General features: G+C 45.3%; 1 protein-coding gene across 1 annotated transcript in view; it reads left to right on the forward strand.

Annotated features, from left to right (window-relative positions):
• Positions 1-21,710, forward strand: part of Ufd1 (ubiquitin fusion-degradation 1-like) — a 38,252-nt gene extending 16,542 nt beyond the window's left edge. The window contains exons 7-12 of the mRNA XM_089575267.1: positions 3,041-3,109; positions 9,634-9,711; positions 11,785-11,826; positions 16,927-17,015; positions 21,094-21,172; positions 21,550-21,710. Of these exons, the coding sequence (XP_089431393.1) occupies positions 3,041-3,109; positions 9,634-9,711; positions 11,785-11,826; positions 16,927-17,015; positions 21,094-21,172; positions 21,550-21,630 (438 nt within the window). The 3' untranslated portion in view covers positions 21,631-21,710. The remainder of the gene's footprint in view (positions 1-3,040; positions 3,110-9,633; positions 9,712-11,784; positions 11,827-16,926; positions 17,016-21,093; positions 21,173-21,549) is intronic.
• Positions 21,711-21,982: the final 272 nt, after the last annotated feature.

Raw genomic sequence — 21,982 nt, forward strand, 5'->3', positions numbered from 1 at the left:
AACGGCTAGAAAAAAATTGTCAGGGTTTTAAAGGGACACTGAGGAGAAATTGAAGTTGGCTTGTATCGACAGAATACCAGCTCCTGATTACAAAAACGCCACTCATACTGACAACAAAGCTCTTGTAACGTAGAAAAGAGCAAGAACCAAAATACAGGTATCGCCGCCACAGGCCAAACTCGCAAGTACAAGCGTGATGAGATCATAGAACAAAACATTGTTGCTAGAACGAATGGTTCTAGCAACACCAGGAACCGAGAAACCATGCATCACTGAGGCGCAGCCAATGCATGCGCAAATCTCCTTGACGTCGCCAGATGGCGCCACGTGCCTGGCTGCTACGCGCGCTCCTGAAGCATCGGGACAAATCAGCGCCTGTTTTCCAGCGGTAGGCGGGCTCCCGGTATTCCGCTAGCAGTAACAAGGTACACGGTATGCTAAAGGTGTCTATTTGCGAGAACTTCGTTGACGACTTCGAGAACGAGATCCATCGTAACGCTGGCAAAACGCCGGTGCAAACGTAAGCGAAGTGACTGTAGCGACGGCCGCAATAGCCGATAGATGCCTTCAACGTGCGGCCGGCGGTAGCTTTCTTTTCGGCTGCTGCTAGGCCGCACTGCTGGCAGCCAGAAATCACGGAGTCTGCGTTACGTCATGTCCACGTCATGTTTCACGTCTCTTAGTCCTCTGTCGTCATAGACGAATCCCAAGTTTGAATCAGAGCGGCGGGAAAAACTTTTTCGACTTCAAATCCAAATTTCTTAGAAATAAATGCATCTTTCGCTGCCGGCCAAGTGGCAACAAAGCCATGACATGCCGAACTATCGGATTTTACTATAAAAAAGATATTAATAGTGCTCTCCTCAGTGTCCCTTTAACTTGGTTAAACTGATTATATTACAAAAGCACTGGTTTTTTGGTACAATTCAGCTAAGGTCAAATTTCGGGCGTGGACAGGGCCTATTTTTGGAAATGACACAGGCCAAATTTAGAGGTCGCCATCGTGTTGGGCACAGTCAGTTATAGTTGGACATCAATCTTGATGTAAATGGGCCAAAGCCAGACAACAGCTGGTCCTTAAGGGTAGCGTAGTGGATTCCAAGAGAAGGATAGAGTAGCAGGGGTCGGCAGAGAGTTAGGTGGGTGGATGAGATTAAGATGTTTGTGGGGATATGGTGGCTGCAGCTGGCAAAGGACAGAGTTAATTGGAGAGACATGAGAGAGGCCTTTGCCCTGCAGTGGGCATTGTCAGGCTGATGATGACGATGATGGGCCAAGGTAAAATTTTTGGGTTGACCTGGGCCAAATTTTGGAAATGGCCAGGGCCAAATTTGGAGGCCACCATCGTGTTGGGCGCAGGCAATTATGGTTGTGGTGCATATGGGCCAAGGTGAAATTTTGGGGGTGGTCTGGGCCAAATTTGGAAGCCGTCATCGTGTTGGGCACGGGGTTATGGTTGTGTATCAGTCTTGGTGCAAATAGGCCGAGGTCAAATTTCTGGGGTGGCCAGGCCCAATTTTTGGAAATGACCCGGGCCAAATTTGAAGGTCACTATCGTGTTGAGCACAGTCAGTTATGGTTCGGCATTGATTTTGGCCGAAATTGGCCAGCGTCAAATTTCAGGGGTGGGCTGGGACAAATTTTGGAAGTGGCCAATGCCAATTTGAACATCACCATTGTTTTAGGCACGGTCAGTTGTAGTTGGACGTCGATCTTGGTCCAAATCGGCAAAGATCAAATTTTGGAGGTGGCCTGGACCAAATTTTGGAATGGCCAGGGCCGAATTTGGAGGTCGCCATGGTGTTGGGCATGGTCAGATTTGGGGTTGGCCCAGGGGTTGGTTTTTAAATCAACATGGCGTAGCTGTTGCTAGGTGTCGTCACAAGATAGAATGGACAAGATTCTTGGTCATTGTTAGGGAGCTTATGAGTGCTTCCGCACTAATAGGGTGACGCTATCAAGCGGCTGTATGATGCACACAGCAAGCCTTGCAGTGCCACTTCAGGCATTCTATATATGCCATTTTTCTATATATATTCGCCACTGGCCGATTTCTATGCGGTGGCGTCTTTCCCATCATTTCTACCAAAATTGTGATGCAACTGTTTGTCATACAGCGTTCCAGATGGTGTCATGCACATGTGTGTGTGCCACCCCAAAGGGAAAAGCATCTCCCACATCATCCTAAAAAGAACTCTATTCCCAGTCTCACAGCGAGTGCAGTCACCATTCACAAATCTCGAGGACGAACCTACGATTGGGTCTTACGATTAAAAAAACTTTAATGCATGTACAAATATTACATGTAAACTAATGCTTTTGCATTCTCACACGTAAGCAGTTTTAAGTGTGTCTGCCTAAATTCTTTTTTTTATATACCAACAGTGACCAGCACTTAGGTCATTTACTATTTCCCCTTAGGATGTGTGTTACCCTATAGGTTGCATTTTGAGGGGCTTTTGAGTTAACCTGATGTTTAAAAATCTGTCAGATGAGGCAGGAGAATAAGCGGGAAGGTTGGGCATTGTGCCATTGACAGTATGGAAATGCACGGCATGTTGTTAATGGCGCTGCTGAGTGTTGAGCTACTTTTGAACGGACAACTGTACTGTGTACCTCTAGCTGCCAGTGCGAACCCACCAGGTTTTGACACCTGGCTTGTTGGTGCCATCTGCGCAAGCTGACTGGAGGCTGGCAGTACACAGTAAGTGGTAGCAGTGACGGTGTGCACTGATTCAAAAGTCTCGAATACCTTCATAATGCATGAAGGGCTACTATAGTGTTTTTCTTATGAAAGAAAAATATTAAGGCACTTTTGCCTTCAGTGAACTCTGAAAAAGAATGTGCAGTAATTTGAGGATTAAATAACTCATGCACACTTCTTCTGCATGCATTGCATGCTGACGCTTGGGAATTATCGTGCTGTCAGCCAGCGGCTTTCTGCGCAAAGTGTCTCACAAGAAGGCCATGCTCCCTTGTCCCTGTTGCTGGTACACTTCTCCTTGCTGTGCTGATCCTGTTCTTTTGCCAACCTATGCAGACATATGAGCTGTGCGTGCTCGAGACTAAGCCCGGCAATGCTGTGTCCATCATTGAGTGCGACATGAACGTGAGTGGTGGGCTCTTCCCATTGCCTCCTTTGGTTGATTAAAGTGGTACAAAATGCCACTTTCCCTATTTTTGACAGTGCACATCTTTTCAGTAGGTAGATTCTGGTCAACATAATGAAGGTGAACCTGCTGGTGGACATTTGTTTTTAATTCTTCCCAAGCCTCCACCTGCCATGATTGGCTGGTGGCAAAGGGGAGATGTCCCAGGGTGAGAGGCAAGGGCGTCCGCAGAATTTTTTGCAGGGGGGGGCCCCATTGGCTGTTGGCGCCGGAGGGGGGGGGGGGGGGGGGGGGGGGGGGGGTTATGTTCGTAGCAAAAAGGCACTATTTGCAGAGTAAATTTATTTATTTATAAATAAATAAAATAAATAAGTAAAATACACACATGAAAGAAAAATTACAAACAGCAAATTAATGCATGGCTAGGAGAGATACATTGGAGTTTATCAACGAAGAAACAATTAAAATTAATAAAAATGCAAAAAGATACTATCACTTCGTGGAGAAGAGTGCTCAGTCTTGCTGCATACGGGTTCTCGACACACCCGGATTGATGACCAGCACACAGCACAATATGTTCACAAACACGCAACGACAGTCAGTCAGTAAACAGCAACTGTAGACGCCTCGGATTTTTCTGGGCGAATTGCGTGATGACACGGGTGATAAATTCATTCCTGTGCTTCATTACACGCTCTCGGTGCACACTCATCATACAAAGGCCGTCCAGTCTGTCGTTTGTCATCGTTGAGCGTAGCCACGTTTTCACTCTCCTCATTGTACTGAAGGAGCGTTCGACCCTACAGGTAGTAACTGGCAAAGCCAGAGCCACCTCAATGGCTTTTGCAACACCAGGGAAGAATGTCTTGGCCTGATGTAGAAGCTCGCAGTAGGTTATTTCTGATGGGTCCCCAGTTTTGTTGCACCACATCTCGTACCAAGAGATGGCCTCTTCCTTGAAGTTGTCGATGCCGTAAAAGCACTGGAGTTCTTCGGCGAGAACAGCGAACTCAACACGGCTCAAGTGCTTCATTTTTGATGGATGCAGCTGGAGAAGTTTGAAGCTCCTCTCATTGCTTTCAGAAAAGCGCCGAGCTAAAGAAGCAGTGAGGGAGTCCAAGTACGGCACATATATTGCCACACGGTCGTATTCCTCCGGCGACTGAATCCCGTAGTTGTCTCGGTGGGCCTGATGAGAGACTTGTCTTGGCACAGATATCACCACATTTAAGTGATTGGCTGCCTCCCTTGCTGCATTCTTGATGTTAGAGAACTCCTCTACAGCGTTCTTCCGGTGGCCGCGAAAAATACGTTGCAGCTCAGTGATGTGTCATGCACAGAATGGAAGTCCATGGATACACCTTGCAGAATGTTCGTAACTGGTTCGAGCCGAGCGCTGTACTTCGCTACAATATGCAAGCAGACGATGAAAGATGAGCTTGTTGTTGCGCAGTAGAGGATGTGAGCTCGTTGTCTAGTTGCAGCGTTCGAGCATGATTCCGTGGACGCGAGCTCCTCGAGTGCTTCGACTATGGCCACGTAATGCTGAGAGAAGATCCTAATAGACTTATATTTTGCAGACCATCTTGTCTCACACAGCATCGGAATGTTCGGCACCAATTTTCTCCGGAGTACGCTCTCGCGGAAGAAGTTTATGGTTTGTTTGATTATGCCAATTGTGTTTCGAATTTCAGAGACGTCGTTCAGATCGTTGATGACGAGATTTAGTTTGTGACTTGCACAGTGGAAAAATAGTGCCTTCGGGAACTGTTTTTGTATAATTTTGTTCACTCCAGCTTCTTTTCCAGCCATTGTAGAGCATCCATCGTACCCCTGTCCAACGAGGAGCCCGACATTCGTCAAAAACTTCAAGATTGCCGCGGCGATGCAAGCAGAGTTTAATTGCTCCAGCTCTACAAATCCCAAAAACTGCTCTCGAACGCACACTTCGGCTCCCGCCTTGTCAATAAAGCGAACGCCTATAGACATCTGCTCTTTTCCTGAAATATCTGCAGTTTCGTCAGGAAGAACGGAAAAAGCAAACGCTTTGTTAGCTTCGGTAACTATCTGCTCTTTCAGGATGTCGCCACAGATTGTGATGATCTCGTTCTGGACGCGGACAGAAGTGTACTTGGCGTTGCCAGCAGAAGAAGCGAAGTGCTCCTGAAGTAGAGTATCTCCAGCTTCTACACGAAAGTCAAGCAGATCATTGAAGACTCCACTATTGGACTGCTTGCCGCGAATTGGCAAGTCATGCGTCGCGCAAAAGACAATGGTGGAAACTATTGGAAATAGTTTCTCACGGTTCCTTTCAACTTGCGCGTGCAGTGCTCTGTTCAGCTGCTCTACAACGGGTAGCTGCTTGCCTTTCATCACATCCATAAAGTTCTGTGTGGCCGTCATTGCCTCCTGGTGCCATTGGGATTTTACGTGATCCCTGCACGCCTCGTGCATTTTTCTGTAGTTAATGAAAGCGCGCACGATAAAACTTCCTTGAGTACCCCGGTGAACACGTGGAGGAAAAATGACGCAAAAACGACAAATAGCGCCTTTCGCTGTCGCTGAGTACGCAAGCCAGGGGGCGTAATCTCCCAGCCATTGATGTCGAAAAGGCCTCTTTCCAGGTGTTACATCCTTCTTAAAATCGTATGTAACATTTGGCGACCATGGCTTAGTAAGAAGACGTAACTTCAAAAAGTCCGGTATGCCAGTGAGTTTAGCTTTGCCTAGAAACTCTCCTAAGTCATATTCTTGAGGCAAGTTATTTGTTTTCTTGATGTTGTCTCCGGACTTCGATCCCAAGCAAGGAGAAAGGGAATCGTCTCGGCTTACTGCGTGACCGGAGCTCGCTGGTGAAGTTCCTTCCATGGAGACGACGACGTCGGCTACTGTCCGGTGATGAAAGGTTGCATCGCTCTGGTCAAATCCGGACTTAAATCCCAAGAAAGGAGAAATGGAATCATCTCGGCCTGCTGCATTACCTGAACTCACTGTTGACAGAGTCCCTTCCATGGAGTCGACGACATCAGCTACTGTCCGGTGATAAAAGCTTGCATCACTCTGTTCAAATGCTACACCGTTGTCACATATCACACCAGAATCTGCAGGGGCGCATTTGGATAACGCTTCGTCAGACAACCGCTGACGCTTGAAGAAGCGCCGAATGTCCATCATTCGGAACCGCGCGAGACAAAGCTGGCTATGGAGTTGTTCGGGGTTGGTAGTGTTAAAAATATATACACATTGATTGAAAAAACGGTTGAATGCGTACGTTGAAAACAAAAAATGACTATATATACAACGAAAACTTATTTACAAGATAAATGCACGCTCGCAGCTTCATACACCTCGCTCCATCTTGCTCGCGCAACCGCACAGTCGAGTATTTGCACACACACTACTTGCCGCTCGTCGTTTTCTCGTCCGCTGTCTTGATTGTTCTCAGCTTCGTTGACAACCGGCCACTAAAAATACCGAAGCACAAACACAGAGGCGCGCACACATGCAAGGGCCTACTTGCCGCAGTATCCCCGAATACGCACTTTGGGGGTGAAAGGAACGCCTCGTGACTTCCGAGGGGAAGGGACACTCGCCACTCCGGTCGGAAAATTTGTTTTGTGTGTTTTTATGGGGTTCAGAGCCCCAAAATGACTCAGGCTATGAGGGACGGAGTAGTACAGAGTTCCGGATAATGTCGACCACCTGGGTCTCTTTACCATGCACTGACATCGCACAGTACATGGGCGCTGTTGGGATTTGAGGCCCAGCCAGAGGTGACAGGCGAGCCAGGCGAGCCAGGCAGGCGCCATCGGGCTGCCTTGACCAAAGGCGCTGGTTTCCGGAGAAGATGCAAGGAACGCTGGTGTGGGGGCGCCTCTGGAGACTGCGTCGCCGTGAACAAAAGCAACTGCTAATCCCCTTTGCCGAAGATTCTGAAAGCGGCGCTTCTACCGAACTGCGCTCTCCCGTGGATCGGAGGAGACAGCGAGCGGCGGCGGCGCCAACTCATCGCCTGCTTGCCCTTGAGCAGCCCGACAAAGCGGGGGTGGACACGGCTGATTTGTCCCTCCCTCCTGAAGAATTCATCGGTGGCCGGAATGTGCACTGTCTGCCTCCGTGTGGCTATCTCTCTAGAGATCAAAGAAACAGGCACCCATCTCAAGACGCCTCGAAACACATGCTCGCCGGTGCCGCTGTATGTCTGGAACGACGCGTCCCCGGACGCGGCACTTCGCAGATGTGACCCAAAGCTGGAAGCGGGGCCGCTTTTACTCGTTTTGCTGAGTGCACCGCCGCCCCTGGTGTGCGGCCATCACTCACGGTTAGAGTGAGTGATTTTCCAGGGGGGTGCAGCCGCCCCCCCTTGCCCCCCCCTCCGGACGCCCATGGTGAGAGGGGATGGGTTGTGAATGGAAAAGTAGAGGGGTGGAAATTGAGGGGGAGGGCACTGGGAGAGGGCAGACAGGGTGGGGGTAATCCCTTTTTCCTCTTTCAGGGTAGAGGAGGGAGAGGGAAGGTGAGGAGTGGCAGATGGGGCAGACCTGTAATGAAAGTCTGTCACTCGTTTGCTATGCAGAGGGAATGCGTATAAGTACCCAAAAAGGTACGCCTAATGCTAATGCATTTCTACCACATCAGGTGCTTCGATTGGCTATACTTTTTTTGGCACAGAGCATTGCATTTTTTCATGATGTCTGAAATCCACGAAACACTAGTTCCTCACTAGTGGCCTCACCATGGGCAGAACTCCGTGACTGAAATCGACATTGATATACTGAGCCATGTGCTTGCATTCATGGCATTGGGCTAAGTTTCCAAGATGAGGCAAGTTCATAATCCCAGTGATGTTTCATGCTTTAAAGGACTATGGACACTAGATTTTGCTTGCAGGTTTTCGTCTTTCAAATGATGCATTACACATTAATATACATGGATCACTTCATGATATTCACCTATGACCACTAGATAATTTGTAATTGATTGTCTTCTTGATGCTGTTTTGGTTTCGTGAACCCATCAATGGCAGTGACGTGTAGTTGGTCTTTACGTCATGTGTGGCACAGCCATCGTTCTGTTGATGAAACCAAAACCGAAACAGCATGAAAGAAGAAATTCAACTATTTACCAGTCGTAGGCGAATACCACATGGTGATCCATGTATTATTCTAATCTCTAACGCATCATTTGAAAGAAGGAAACATACATATAAAATTAGGTTCTGTAGTCCTTTAACCAACATTTCCCTTACTTTAATCCAGAAATCACTGTTTAGGACAGTATCTCCCTGAGGTCTGGAAAACACCTGCACTTTTCCTGGCATTATTTTACACTAATTTTTTTTAGTAGTCCTTGTTATTTGAGGAATAATGAAGGGTAGGAATTCCATGTAATACTCATTTTGTTTGTTTGTGTTTTGGTTTCCATGCTCCGCTGCTTAGTTATTTTAAGCAGGGGAAAACTAGTTGGCCGCTGTCACCACCTAAGGCTGCGTGTTAAAAGCAAATTGTTGAAAATCCTGTTTTAGAGCGCAGCTCTTAGTTCCTGGGTTGAGCAGTGGCAGCCTCGGTGTACCCGGCAGAGTGAATGAGCTCAGCAGAGGATGAAAGGGAGTGAACGCAGAGCATGTGGAGTTACCGGGGGCCAGTCTTCTGCCCGGCACTACCACTCTGCGGCATCTTTGCTAGCTAAACACTGAGGGGTTTGTGCTTGGATCGGAACTAAGGAAGGGACAGCAATGTGTGATCACTCATATGCTATTGCTCATATGCGGGCCAGCTGGCTACAAAACAGGGATTCCTCGGAAGTAGTAGGCTACATAAAAAGGGCTTCCGACTTACCGGCTGAGGCAGGGGCGCATCTTCGAAGGTATCGGCAGCGAACGTTTGTACCCGCCAAGAAAAATCGCATTACCAAAAAGTGTAATCGTCGGCCAATTTTTTAAGTCTTTATTCGAGCAAAGTGCACTTGTAATGCAAGTAAATGAAATATGCATGTAAAAGACCAGCATAAATCCTATGTCGTATGCAACTTTTATGGCTGTGGCAAGTGTCTGCTTAACATGAGTACCGTATTTAACCACCAGTTGGTTGATTTGTCTTATGTGCCGCCACCCTGGATGTGATATATAAGAGAGTGCAAGAGAAGTTGCGAGATGGAACCATCAGCTTTTCTTTTGATCAGTGTTTTCTCAACAACCTAAACGACTGCAGTGTCACTGATGTTATCTATCGACGGTGCTGGTTTATTGAGCTACTTGTTATTTAACCGAAAAAATTTCATCTAGTTGCTGCATGCATGGAAACATGAATACAAAAGTGAACTGACAGTAGAAAAAACTGAAAGGGTCCATTCACAAGCAACACTGACCAATTGTGACTCCTTGCTTATGCGAGCACTGACATGGAGCATGGAGGGAGAGCTCCATGGCGCATATTGAAGCCTGTTGGGGTTTTAAATCCCTGGCCTACACTGAAGCTGAAACTAAGATGCAGTGCGCTGAGTAACTATTTATTTTTCTGTCCAGGTGGAGTTTGCCCCTCCTGTCGGGTACAAAGAGCCTGAGCCACGCAATGCACAGAAGAAGCCAGAGAAAGAAGCTGAGGTGTGTGCTATTTTTAATGCAGGACTGCCTTCCACAATGCTTAGCCTTGTGTAGGTAGAAGGAATTTGGAAGAAGCAGCAGATGAATATAGCCCCATTGGAATACATGGGCTTCTGGTGACAACCAGTGGGCATGGGTTTCTGTAGCAGTAGCACCCAGCATTCTTCAGATCTGTTTGCAAGTTATTTCTCAGTAATTTACTTATATTTACTTATATTTTGCGGGGCAACAGAGGCACTGACCACTGTATTGGTTTAGTTGCAAGAGCGGTATATACCAACTGAAAAGTGAAAAAACAAAAAGATTGAAAACACCACGTCGTCAGTGAGGTAAAATCAAAAGCAATAGTTGACATGCCATTTGCGCCTTGTGGAAAGCCTGTGATCATAGATGGATAATGTGTGAGCCTTAAAGATTTCTGTGGCTTTTTTTTTCTGTAACATCCCAGGACTTGTGTGGGTAAGGTACGGTTGGCACTTCTTGCAGTGCAACTAGCCTAGACTGCTACTGTAACTTCTTAAAACGTTGTGCCTATGGTTGGAAGAATGAAACGACATGGTTAAGTCTGTGTTCATGCACTGGCCAGGCATAAGCCAGTGTTTTTATTTGTCTCTGTTGCAATTATCTGATGCTGGCTGCTGCTGCATATTGCGGCATGAATAAATAAAATTCGTTCTATCAGGGCAGCAGAGGATAAGTGCAGTATTCTAGCAGGGACTCTAGTGGCTAGCGGTGCCTACTTTTCACTGTTTTGTTGGCTACCTATCTTGGCTTAGTAGTAACCCTATAAATAGCAGTCATCGTCCCTTATCATTTTCCTTTGGCGTACTTCAAAATGATATGCGGGAAAAAGCCCTTTGAAGTGCTCATAAAAAAAAAAAAGAAAGCCACATCGTCAACTGAATGGTCATATGGCACAGTTTACACTGTTACTAGCCCAGAAACATGCCTTTATGAAAAATACCCATGACAGACAAGGCATGGAATATTTAATTTCAAGCTGGGCAGTACCAAGCATCATATTATAGCACCACCGCTTAGGCACATGCGAAGAGGACAATTTGAAGGAGAATTCTACGATTTGCTGAAAAATTATTTCTCTGGTCAGTCACAAGTGGTAGACAGCACACTTAGTGGTAAGGGGAAAGTAAATTTGAGAATGTGTATGCTAAGAATGTGTAACATGACATGCGTGTAAACTTGGAAATATAACCTGGTCTCTTAATTTTGGGGAATTTGATATATTACTATATGTGTTCTTTCTGTTAATGATGGCCTTAGGTGGATTTCCAGACTTCGTTTTGGGGTTCTGGTTTGTGTACCTTGACGCGTTTTCGTCGTTGACGTGCCTGAACTAGCAAGTCACTGTAGTCTTTGACAGGCGTGCAGTATTTTTCTGTTTTGTATGAAGGCTGCAGTAAAATAGTATTTTTACTATTATCGTTATTATTGTCATCAGCCGAGTTCAGACATATAATAACAGACCTATCTCAAACTTACAGACAGCAGAGATGTAAATTTCAAGTGTGTTGACAATAAAACATGATGCTTGGTCATGACCAGCCTCAAATTAAATTTGTCATCATCATCATAGTCAGCTTAACCTCTTTCACGGCAGGGAAAAGGCCACTCCCATGTCCTTCTGTAATTAACCCTGTTCTTGTTATGGTGATTGGAGGGAAGGACAGAGTTAATGATATTCTAATGATATCCATGAGGAGCCAGTGGTCCCCGTAGTGTAACTGAATAGGTTCCTCGAGTAGCAGAGCCTCGAATACTGAGGCGAGGTTAGGAAATCTGGGTGGTCACGGTTTATGCATGACAGTTCCCAATTGTAGGCAAATGGAAGAAGCCATTTTCCTGCAGCTGGTATTGATACTCGAGAAGAAAAACAGCACAGAAACATGGGACAAGAAAACATGGGACAAAAAACGACGGCACAGCGCTCTTCTCGTCATGTGTTTCCAAACTGTTTTTCCTTCTTAAGTATGATGTGCCAACTTGCCCAAGTCTCCACATTAATACTGATATTCACCATTGTATGTATATGTTGATGTAATTCGCCTCTTTCAGATGGACTACTCTGCCTATGAGACGCAACCCATGGGCTTTGTGGTAAGCCTTCCGTTGTTAAGAGACATTTATAATTAGCTCTTAAGCCCAACATTCATGCTTTAGTAACATATGATTAATTTCTTTGTGTAATGATCTTGCAGGGTTCTTAAGGCTATAAACTCTTGGTCAGTAGTGTGTTGGCAGGTTGTGTATGTTATAGCAAACAGCGAAACGACAGTTTCCTTCTTATGTGTGTTTTGAATAGTCCCATCAAGAATGCCCAAAAATGTGTTTTAGTGTGTCATGCTAAGCTCTGTGTTGGAATCTTGCTTGAATTATCCCACATCATATGCTGCTTACTGACGTTTTTATTTGTTGCATTCCATAAAGCTCGTAGCAGTACTCCACTTACAGATTTTTGAACGGTACTAACAAGCCGATACTTCCACATCAGTGGAGACTCCGGAAACAGTGTGCAGTTTTCTCGTTTAAGACAAATTTCCAGATAAGACGAACTAAGTTAGAGTATTGAGTTGATTTCTCTGAAACTCTGCGAAAAAAAATCCGCTTGATACGAATCATTTTGCATGTCATTCAGCAAAGATGAACTTTCGCAGTTACCGTGAACCATGGCAACCGTGTGCCATACCACTCTTAGAATACCTCTCCAGTGCTCTCGAGGCAAGCAAGCAAGAAAAAAAAAATGAAAAAGCACACATCCTCTCATGAAGGGAAGCTTTTTTGCGAGAAATCAATAGGCCCCTACCTTTCTGCGGCAGAAAATTTTAAATTTCACGAGTTGAGAACAAAGAGTTCATGAAAATCCGCTGAAACATCAAACAAAACTTCAGAATACTCCTTATGTTACGTTAGGGACCATGGTGTGAATATAGTGCGGCATTTTTTTTCCTATCTTTTCAAAGTGGCTAAAGCTGCCTTCATCACCAGACTGGAGAGCTGCTAGAAGAAGCCATGTTTTTTTTTTTTCCAACCTTGGGGCAAAGGGTCCGCCTTGCAAGCGCAGTAGAGAAGTGTAACGAGTTGGTGGACCGAGCAATGCCGAGAGGCGGACCGGCTCGGCGGTCGCCGTCAACGACTAGGCTCGAAGAAACGGACGATGATGCACGCGCTTCACTGCGCAACGAACAACTGCTCCTAGAGCTGTGTCCTTTTTATTGCCTTGCTGCCTCGCAAGTTCTAAACCGTCGGCACCGGGTGGCGCCACAACACAAACATGAAAACGAAACTGTAACAGTCCTCCCCCATTAGTTTGTTCAAGAAGAGAAGAACATTATGGAGAGTAGCGCTGCACTGGCTTGCGGCTTCTCGTGCTTCTTCGCAACTGAGGCGTGCTGCACGCTGACTTGGGAGAGTTCATAGCAGTCTCTTCTGTACCACCAGTCACGTTCACAGTTGTCTCTTCTGTGCCACTAGTAGCACTCACGGTGAGGTCAGAGTCCACAGAAACAGCCAAGCTGGTGTCACACTCTGTTGATGGGTGGCTGGAAACGCCCTGTGTTCCAGTAGGTTCAGGCCTCCATAGTTCAGTGGTAGGCTCAACGATTTCTTCGACTTGAGGACGTAGGTGGTCGCCGTGCCTATGCCAGAGAGTACCGTCACTGAGACAGACTGTAGCTGCTGACTGACCTGTAGTGCTCGTGACACGTGCGGGTACCCACGGTGGTCCTCGACGAAAGTTCTTTGCGAGTACGTTGTCTCCCACATTCGGCAATGGAGAAGAACGACACCCTTTATCGGCCTGTAGTTTCTGCTTCAACTGTCTCAGCAGCACTGAAGTGTGTAGATTTGGGCGAAGAACATCCAAAGGTGTCTTGAACATCCTTCCCATGAGCATTTCACACGGTGCTCTACCTGTGACTTCATGTGGCGTGGTTCTGTAATGAAATAAGAACCGCGAAATCTGGGTTTGGAAAGATCCAGATCCACTCTTCTTGATCTTGTTCTTGACAGTCTGTACGACGCGCTCTGCCGCACCATTCGAAGCTGGATGGTAGGGAGGCACAAGCATGCGACGTATTCCATTACGTGCCAAGAATTCCAAGTACTGTTCACTTGCAAAGGCAGGCCCATTGTCGGAAACTATGAGATCCGGCAGTCCATGCTGCGCAAATGTTGTTCGCAAAGCATTGATAACAGCATCCGCTGATGTTGACGTCACTGGAAAAACTTCAACCCACTTTGAATAGGCGTCAACAATGACCAGGAATGTATGACCCATGAATGGGCCCCCAAAGTCAACGTGAAGTCTTGACCAGGGCCTCTGTGGAAACGGCCATGGCGTGTGCTGAATGCGTTGCGGTGCACGCAGGTAAGCTTGGCAGGTTTCACAGCTCTTTACACTCTTAGCGATGTCTCCATCAATTCCCGGCCACCAGACGTGGCTTCTGGCAATTGTCTTGCTTTTCTCAATGCCAGGATGCCCTGCATGAAGTATCATTAGGATTTTGGCTTGCAAAGATTTTGGGATAACAACTCGGGAACCCCACAGCAAGCAACCTTCGTGGAGGCTGAGTTCGCTGCTCCTTGCTGTGAATGGATTTCCTTCTGGTCCTGCTGGAAGTTTTTCCCCTCGCAGGACAGCAAGAGCTACATGGCTCAGGAATGGATCCTTTTTTGTAGCTTGTGCCACAATGGCAGGTGACAACAGTCCTGGGTATGCTTGTTCAAGCATGAACATTTCAGCAGGTGCAGGTAGATCCACGTTGTTTGCAGGCAACGGCAACCTACTGAGAGCATCCGCATGACCTAAGTCCAGACCAGGCTTGTACACAAGCTTGTACTTGTATGCAGAAAGTTTCAATGCCCATCTGACTAGTCGTGGTGATGCTTGCACTGGAATGGGTTTGTCATCCTTCAGTAATCCTAGTAGAGGCTTGTGATCCGTATAAGCAGTGAAAGGATTGCCCCACAAGTACTGGTGGAACTTTTCCACACCAAATACAAAGGCTAATGCCTATTTGTCGAGTTGGCTGTAGTTTTGCTCTGCACGAGACAAACATCTGGAGGCAAAAGCAATGGGCAGTTCTCGACCATCAGATTCTCTGTGTGCCAAAACTGCGCCGATCCCATACGGTGAGGCATCGCAGCTGAGACACAGTGGCTTCCCTGGGTCGAAATGTACTAGGACTGGGGCGGATGTTATTAACTGCTTCACTACATTGAATGCATTTTCTTGCTCACAGCTCTAGGAGCAGTTGTTCGTTGCGCAGTGAAGCGCGCAACGAAGCATCGGCACAAAAAAGGACACAGCTCTACGAGCAGTTGTTCGTTGCGCAGTGGAGCGCGTGCATCATCGTCCGTTTCTTCGAGCCTAGCCGTTGACGGCGACCGCCGAGCCGGTCCGCCTCTCGGCATTGCTCGGTCCACCAACTCGTTACAAGAAGGTTGCTATGGATATTGAAAGAAGGCGGTGGGGATTGTTGAGAAAGAGAGTTAGTTGAGTGGAGTAAGGAAAACAAACAAGTTCACGCGGGCAACTTGAAACACAAAGTAGTGGTGGCATGGCGGTGATGGCGATTGTTGCTGCGTTGGAGGCTGCGGAGTATGCACGCAGCAAAGTATGCAAAGTATTAAAGTAAAAAATGCTTGAACCCATAATGGGCTCATTTTATTTTGAAAATGGTACCAAAATGTTCATTTAGTACCAGTGCTGGCATCTGTCAGCAAACCGAAAAAGTGTTTTGGATGAGCACTACTTGTCTTAAGCCAAACACAGAGTGCCAAAAAACACACTGCAAGCTGGACTTGTCATGAGCCAGAAATGAGCCTGGCTTGTCCAAGTTCGCTATGGGGTTAACTGCGCGATTTTTTGTGGAATTGCAGGTAACTGGGGTCCTTCAGCATTACTTTAGTATACATGCCACATTTCGGCTTCATGGGCATGTAGTCTCCTGCGGATGAAAAGGTGCAGACTAGGGTTTCGTGGACTAGGGTTTCAAGATACAGGGTAGTTTGTGCTTCCCACATATTTTTTTAAGGTTATTTGAGATTTGTTTTCTCAGCAACTACTGCACATATCTTATTTGGGTTTTTCTCACTTTATTGCCTATTTTGCGTTTATTTAAAGGGCCTATGGCCAGGTTTTGTCATTTTGAAATAAACGATCCGGGTACTTTGATTGGGCCATCATGATCGTCTCTGCACAATAGTACAGCCATGTGTGCCCTGAAAGGTAGTGAGAATTCAGATCAAAGCCTCTTAGCATTTTCTTTCGGCAAAACCATTCTCCTCACTCTCTTTTCTGGCACCCAAGATTTCACAATGATGTCATTGCAAAACTGCATTTCAATGGTCAACTATTCCGATTTACAGGCAGACAACGTCTCGTCATCTGCTTGCTGCTGTCCTCTTTTTCGTTGCGTGATTCGCTTTGGTATAGTGCAGAAAACTTACATTTTAGTTCCTTGCTGTGGTCTGTTTTGGTCTTTGTGTGGTGTGGGTACAGTTGAACGTCATTAAAGTAGTCATACTTGCAGCCAAAAAATTTGTTAAATTATGCATTTCGTTTAGTCAAGATTCCTATATTTCAGCAGTTCAAAGTATGTTACAGGTTGTTACACTACAGGTTGTGCCACTCCATCAAATATTGCTGAGCAATGTGAGGGTTTTGGCTGGTTGGTAATCCCTGTGTTTTATTCTTTTCTTCGTCTGTGTCTGTTTGTGGTGCTGTGAATCAGATAGTTTATCTGCATGACAATGTGGCTTCTCCCCATTGCCGGCATAGCTGGCCAGACATGCCTAGAAAATTCGTTGTAGTCAGTGACACTGTTTTTTGCCTCGACTCTAGTGTTGAAAATTGGCACTTGCCTTAAATAAAAAGGATTAAAGCATAAATTGAAACTATGCTTAAATAACAAGTGTTGTAAGCAAGTTAGTATTTCTGAAGACAAAACTGTAACTGTAACCGGGGGCTGTGTTCTGCTAATTGAGAGGAGAGGGTATTTTAGGCTCTTTAGCTTTCGCTTCATTGGGATGAAAAGTTCTGTAATTGTGTTTTGTGCATTTGTGTTGTGTAGTAGTATATGGCATTGCATGCTCACATATCATTTTTACGGTCAGTTATGATGAGATGAACCAATTTTCATGGTCTCTTCAGGTTTGCATCTACTCTGTGCTGAATGTTTAATATCTCTGTTCCAGGCATTCAGTGGCACTGGGAACAGGCTAGATGGTAAAGTGCGTTCTCAAGAGTCTGCTGCAAACAGTTCTATGAAGACTGTTCCTAAAAGGTTTTTACCACTTGCTCTTTTATTTCATTTCATTTATTTACCTTAAAGGCCCCTTTCGGGGTATTACATGAAAGGTGGGGTAATCAAAATTTTGTTACATTTTTTCACGATGACATATGAAGTTCAATGTTGGCGTTGAAGAATGATGGGCAGGTGATAGCAGCAACGTAGTGGTAGAGGCCATTCTAATCTGACGCAGCTCGTGGAAAGAAGGAGGTGGAAAAGGTTACAGTACGTTCACGTGGACGAGTAACTTGAAGGGGGTGACCAGTGCGATGAGATATGCGCGGCGGAGGTGCGCAGATGTATAATTTTTGGCTGAGTAAGCTGTAATAAAATTTATGGAAAAGAGATAGGGTTGCGATGCGACAACAGCAAGAAAGACTTCGTAAATTGGACAGTGATTTCAAGGATGACCCTGACTTCGTATGAATATGGGAGTGAACGAAACGGGCGGCGCGATTTTGGATGGCTTCAAGTGCATCGATTGCTTGGATATGCTTGGTGGGTGCTCCATATGGAGGATGCGTATTCTAGTTTTGGCCTTGCCAATGATGTATAAGCGAGTAGTTTGACCTCTTTTGTTGCATGACGTAAATGGCACCTCAGATATCCGAGGGTTTTGTTTGCAGATGAAGTAACATTAGTAGCATGTTCACGCCAAGTTAAATCATGACTTACAGTGATAGCTAAGTATATATTTGAATGAATGTGCTCTATTGGACTGTTAGCAATTTTGTAAGAAAACGACAACGGGTTAAGTCTGCGGTGAAACGAAATAAGCTTGCATTTGTTAGGGTAAAGTGTCATTAGCCAATCATCGCACCATTTTTCAATGCTCTTAAGATCATCCTGAAAGGCTTTTTGGGCGGAAATATTAGTTATTGAGTGGTAGATAACGCAGTTGTACGGCAAATAAATGGATATTGCATGGTAGATGTTCTGGCAAGTCATTTATGTATATTAGGAAGAAAAGAGGACCTAGGACCGAGCCCTGAAGTATGCCTGAGGTTACGCGGGTGAGATGGGACGACTGGCTGTTAACAGCAACTGACTGAAAGCGACACGTTAGAAATGCTTGAATCCATTTTAAGATGTTAGGGCAAGTTGAGCTGCGAAAGTTTAACATCAAACGTCGATACGAAACTTTGTCGAATGCTTTAGCAAAGTCTAAGAAAGTGATGTCCGTCTGGATATTCAAGTCAAGGTTCACATGCAGATCATGAAGAAAGACTGCTAATTGTGTTTTACAGGAATAGTCCTTGCAAATGTTGTGCAGGATGAAAAAATTTGTTACCATCCAGGAACTGAATGATTTCAGAGTAGATGATATGCTCCATGATTTTACACGGTACACCTGTGAGCGAGATAGGACGATAATTTAATGGTGAGTTTTGTTACCAGATTTGTAGACTGGAACGACCTTTCCCTTCTTCCAATCATCACTTATGGTGCCTGTGGAGGGTGACTAAGCAAACAGTAACAATGAATATTCGGCAGAAATGCACTTTGTGTTCTTTAAAAGTTTAGAATTTATTTCGTCAGTGCCTGCTGCAGATGAAAGTTTAATTTTATCTGGTCAGTACAATAATCCATTAGCAGAAACATTGGTTACAGGCATGGTGTGCAGAATGGTCGTAGGCAGAATAGGTAAGGGCGCATCAGGCTCGCTGGTGAAAACAGAGGAAAAAGCAGTTGAAAAGATATTAGCACATTCAGTATCACTGAATGGCTCTCCTGAATCTTTATTGAGAGTAACTGAACGCGCATTGCTAGGGTTTATTAGTATTGTGTAACGGCCAGCTAAAGGAGTGCTGATGTGTCAGTTTCTATCCTGCGTTATATAGTGCCACAGCAGACCAAATCCCAGTTGGACATCGCCTACTATTTGTTTAGCAGAGCAGTCAGCACCTCCTTGCAACAGTCTGATTGGCCTGGCTTCTGTGGCGGACACGCCCGTGTCCACTGTGTTGCTGCATTGCATTGTAGCATATCATTCCAACTCGTTCAGATTTTTATTATGCATCGCTTCAACGTAGCAAGTGCTGTGTTGATGTTTCTGCCACATTGCAACTATATTATCTGTCGTGCTGAGTGAGGTTCTATCATCTTTGCACGCACTTGGAAGGTTTGGAATAGCTGCACAGGCACTATTGAGAGAACATATACAGCGTGGCCATGTGTTATGCAAGGGAAGGCTGAAAGCTTTTGCAGGCGCTTTTGTAGTTGAAAGGGATCAGTCAGGGAGTCACAAACTGAGCAGGATGAGTTGGACAATGAACCACTCAAAGTAGTCCTCCAAAGTGGTTTCTTGAGCAGCGACAATTGCAGTTTTCACCCGTGTAAGTATAGGATACCTCCCCCACATGAAAAAGGACATCTGGTGGGACTGCAAGATTTATGTGCCAAAGCTCGTCACTGAAATACATTGGCTTTCTCCATGCAGAAGATGGCCACAGGAAAAGTCGGTATTTTTTGTCAATTCTACAGCAACACATATGAGCTCACAGAAACGGGCTAGGTGAGCGGGGGTGGTCCTCGTTGCACAGTGCAGTTCTTGCTGAGCCTTCAGTGAAGAAATAGAAATGGCTGTTCTTCCAGAAAATTTCTACCTTAGACTCACCCTGTACTGTATTAATGTACATATGAAAGAAATCGACAGTCTTTGAAACAAAGGAAAGCATAAGGCAGCATTGCTACCATCCACAATCACGTTATCCAAAACAGATCCAAAACCAACTAGCCCACACCAGTATCCAAAAAAGGCAGGTGCTTAGCCTTTCTGTATACAGAGCGTCCTTGTTAACCTGAGGCAAGGCTTCAAAGAAAACTATGGCAGTGAAACTGAAATAGCAGCATTGGCAGGTTACTTGAGCAATCAGCTATTTGGTTTACTTCACACTTGTCATATTAATGAGGCGAAATTCATAGCTAACGTTAAAGCAGCTTAAATGCACACAATATTTTAATTTAAAGGTGCACTGAAGAGGATTCTGAACTTGTCTTTTTGCCGCGGGAACTCGATCTACACGTTCCTATCATTCTTAGAAACTGCGACTTATTGCCCTGTGTGGCCGATTTCCGTAACTAAATCAAATTAACGTCCGACTCCCACCTTTTTTTTTAAATTCTCCCTCGTACGGTGGGAGGAGTCGACCTACGCGTGAAGTGCCTTTCAGCCAGCTCCGTGGAGGCTTTGCTTTCGCTTTATTTTGTTTTTTAGGTTTCCATGAATAAATAGTTTCATTCGCACGTAATATAGCCGCAAAACAAGCCCGAAGAATTAAAAATACGCGTGGACTATTTGCTACTACGGACTACTACATATTACTTCGCCGATGGCTGAGCGGCAGGCCGCCACGGGACTGGGTGAAAGGCACTCCACGCGTTGGTCGACTCCGCCCACCGTACGAGGCAGAATTAAAAAAGAAAAGGCGGGAGCCGGACGTTAATTCGATTTAATTACGGAAATCGGCCACACAGGGCAATAAATCGCAGTTTCTGAGAAAGCTCGGAACGTGTAGATCGAGTTGCTGCGGCAAAAAGACAAGTTCAGATTCCTCTTCAGTGCACCTTTAAAGGTTGTAAACCAATCAGCGTAGTTTTAGATGGCCTTCTCTGTATTTAGTACAGCGTCTAAGCTCACTTCATTTGACCAGTGATTTCAGTTATTGAAACCTACTGCTGCTTTATGCAGAGGGATGCCCAGAAAATGTAGTTTACAAAAGTAAAAAAATGCAGGACGTGAACATCAACCTGCGCTATTTGTATGCTACACTATGTTCAACGTCAAATCCAATTTAGTGTCCTCCTTACTTTTTTTAACCTGTAACAACCCTAGTGTCCTTTCTTAATGGTTAATTCATTGTAAAGGAATGAGCAGTGACAGTGAAGATTGCCATTGCCTGAACAATTGATTAATTGTTGGCAATAAAAGTGTATTTGGTGTGATAAGTAGCAGTATTGTCTCAGAATTTTTCCAATTATTGGAGCCTCATTTGGTGGTCCCAGTTGGTCTGAATTGTCATGTAAAATGAGTCTTGGCAGCAGAGCACTTTTTTGTTCCTCCCTTCTGCAGGGGCATTCCAGACTACGACTACGTCATTGGCACTCTTCATTTCATCAGGACCGCTCGGCCTACAATGGAGGAGGCAGAAGTGAGTCACTCTCTCACATAGCATAAGTTCATGCACCAGCCTGGCATGGTTAGCCTTCTTGCAAAATCCAGACGGGGATACCTCTCTGTATACTAGCAAACATATTTGTCATTTATACTGGAAGCTATAGCTTTCTTGTGTGTTGATGCCTGCACAAGTATCTGGTTTCCTATCCCAATCTAGAAGTTCTGTAACCTAATGCAAAGGTTGTGAAAATTTTCATTGTGTCAATTCAACTACTATTACATTGGTTGCCACCGTTTATCAGGCACATGATAAAAACAATACCGTGTCTGTGAAGATGCCCGAAAACAAATAGTTGCGAAACTAAAGTGCACTCTGTTTTTCTTCTCTTTCTGTTTCTACTTTCTTTTCAGGGCAAGGGTAAAGAGCAATTTGAAGCATTTTCAGGGAAGGCCCATTCACTGCGACAGCAGAAAACCATCAAGCAGACCTAGCGCTGAGTTGCTGTGTACATAACTTATCTTCAGGCAACTTGTGATGGCAAGTGAAATAAAATTTGTACATTTTATACTAATCCCCCCCTTTGTCTGCTTTAAATATAGTTCAGTCATTTTTCCCATTACATTTGAAGCCTGATTGGGAAGTAACCAAGGAGGCTGAATATTTGTTCATAAACTTGTAGATTTATTACAGTTTAGATTTGTGATATTCTAGATGGATAAGTATAAATGTCAGTGGTCCAATTTTTATTGAATGTCAACTGTTGCATGCACGACTGCATGTCTCCTGCAGCCGAGATTTAGGGGCATGAAATCCCATTTGAGGGATTTTCACGTTTCGACTGCC

The sequence above is a fragment of the Amblyomma mixtum genome, chromosome 2, assembly GCF_055824585.1.
Source record: "Amblyomma mixtum isolate Tamu chromosome 2, ASM5582458v1, whole genome shotgun sequence".
Classification (NCBI taxonomy): Eukaryota; Metazoa; Arthropoda; class Arachnida; order Ixodida; family Ixodidae; genus Amblyomma; species Amblyomma mixtum.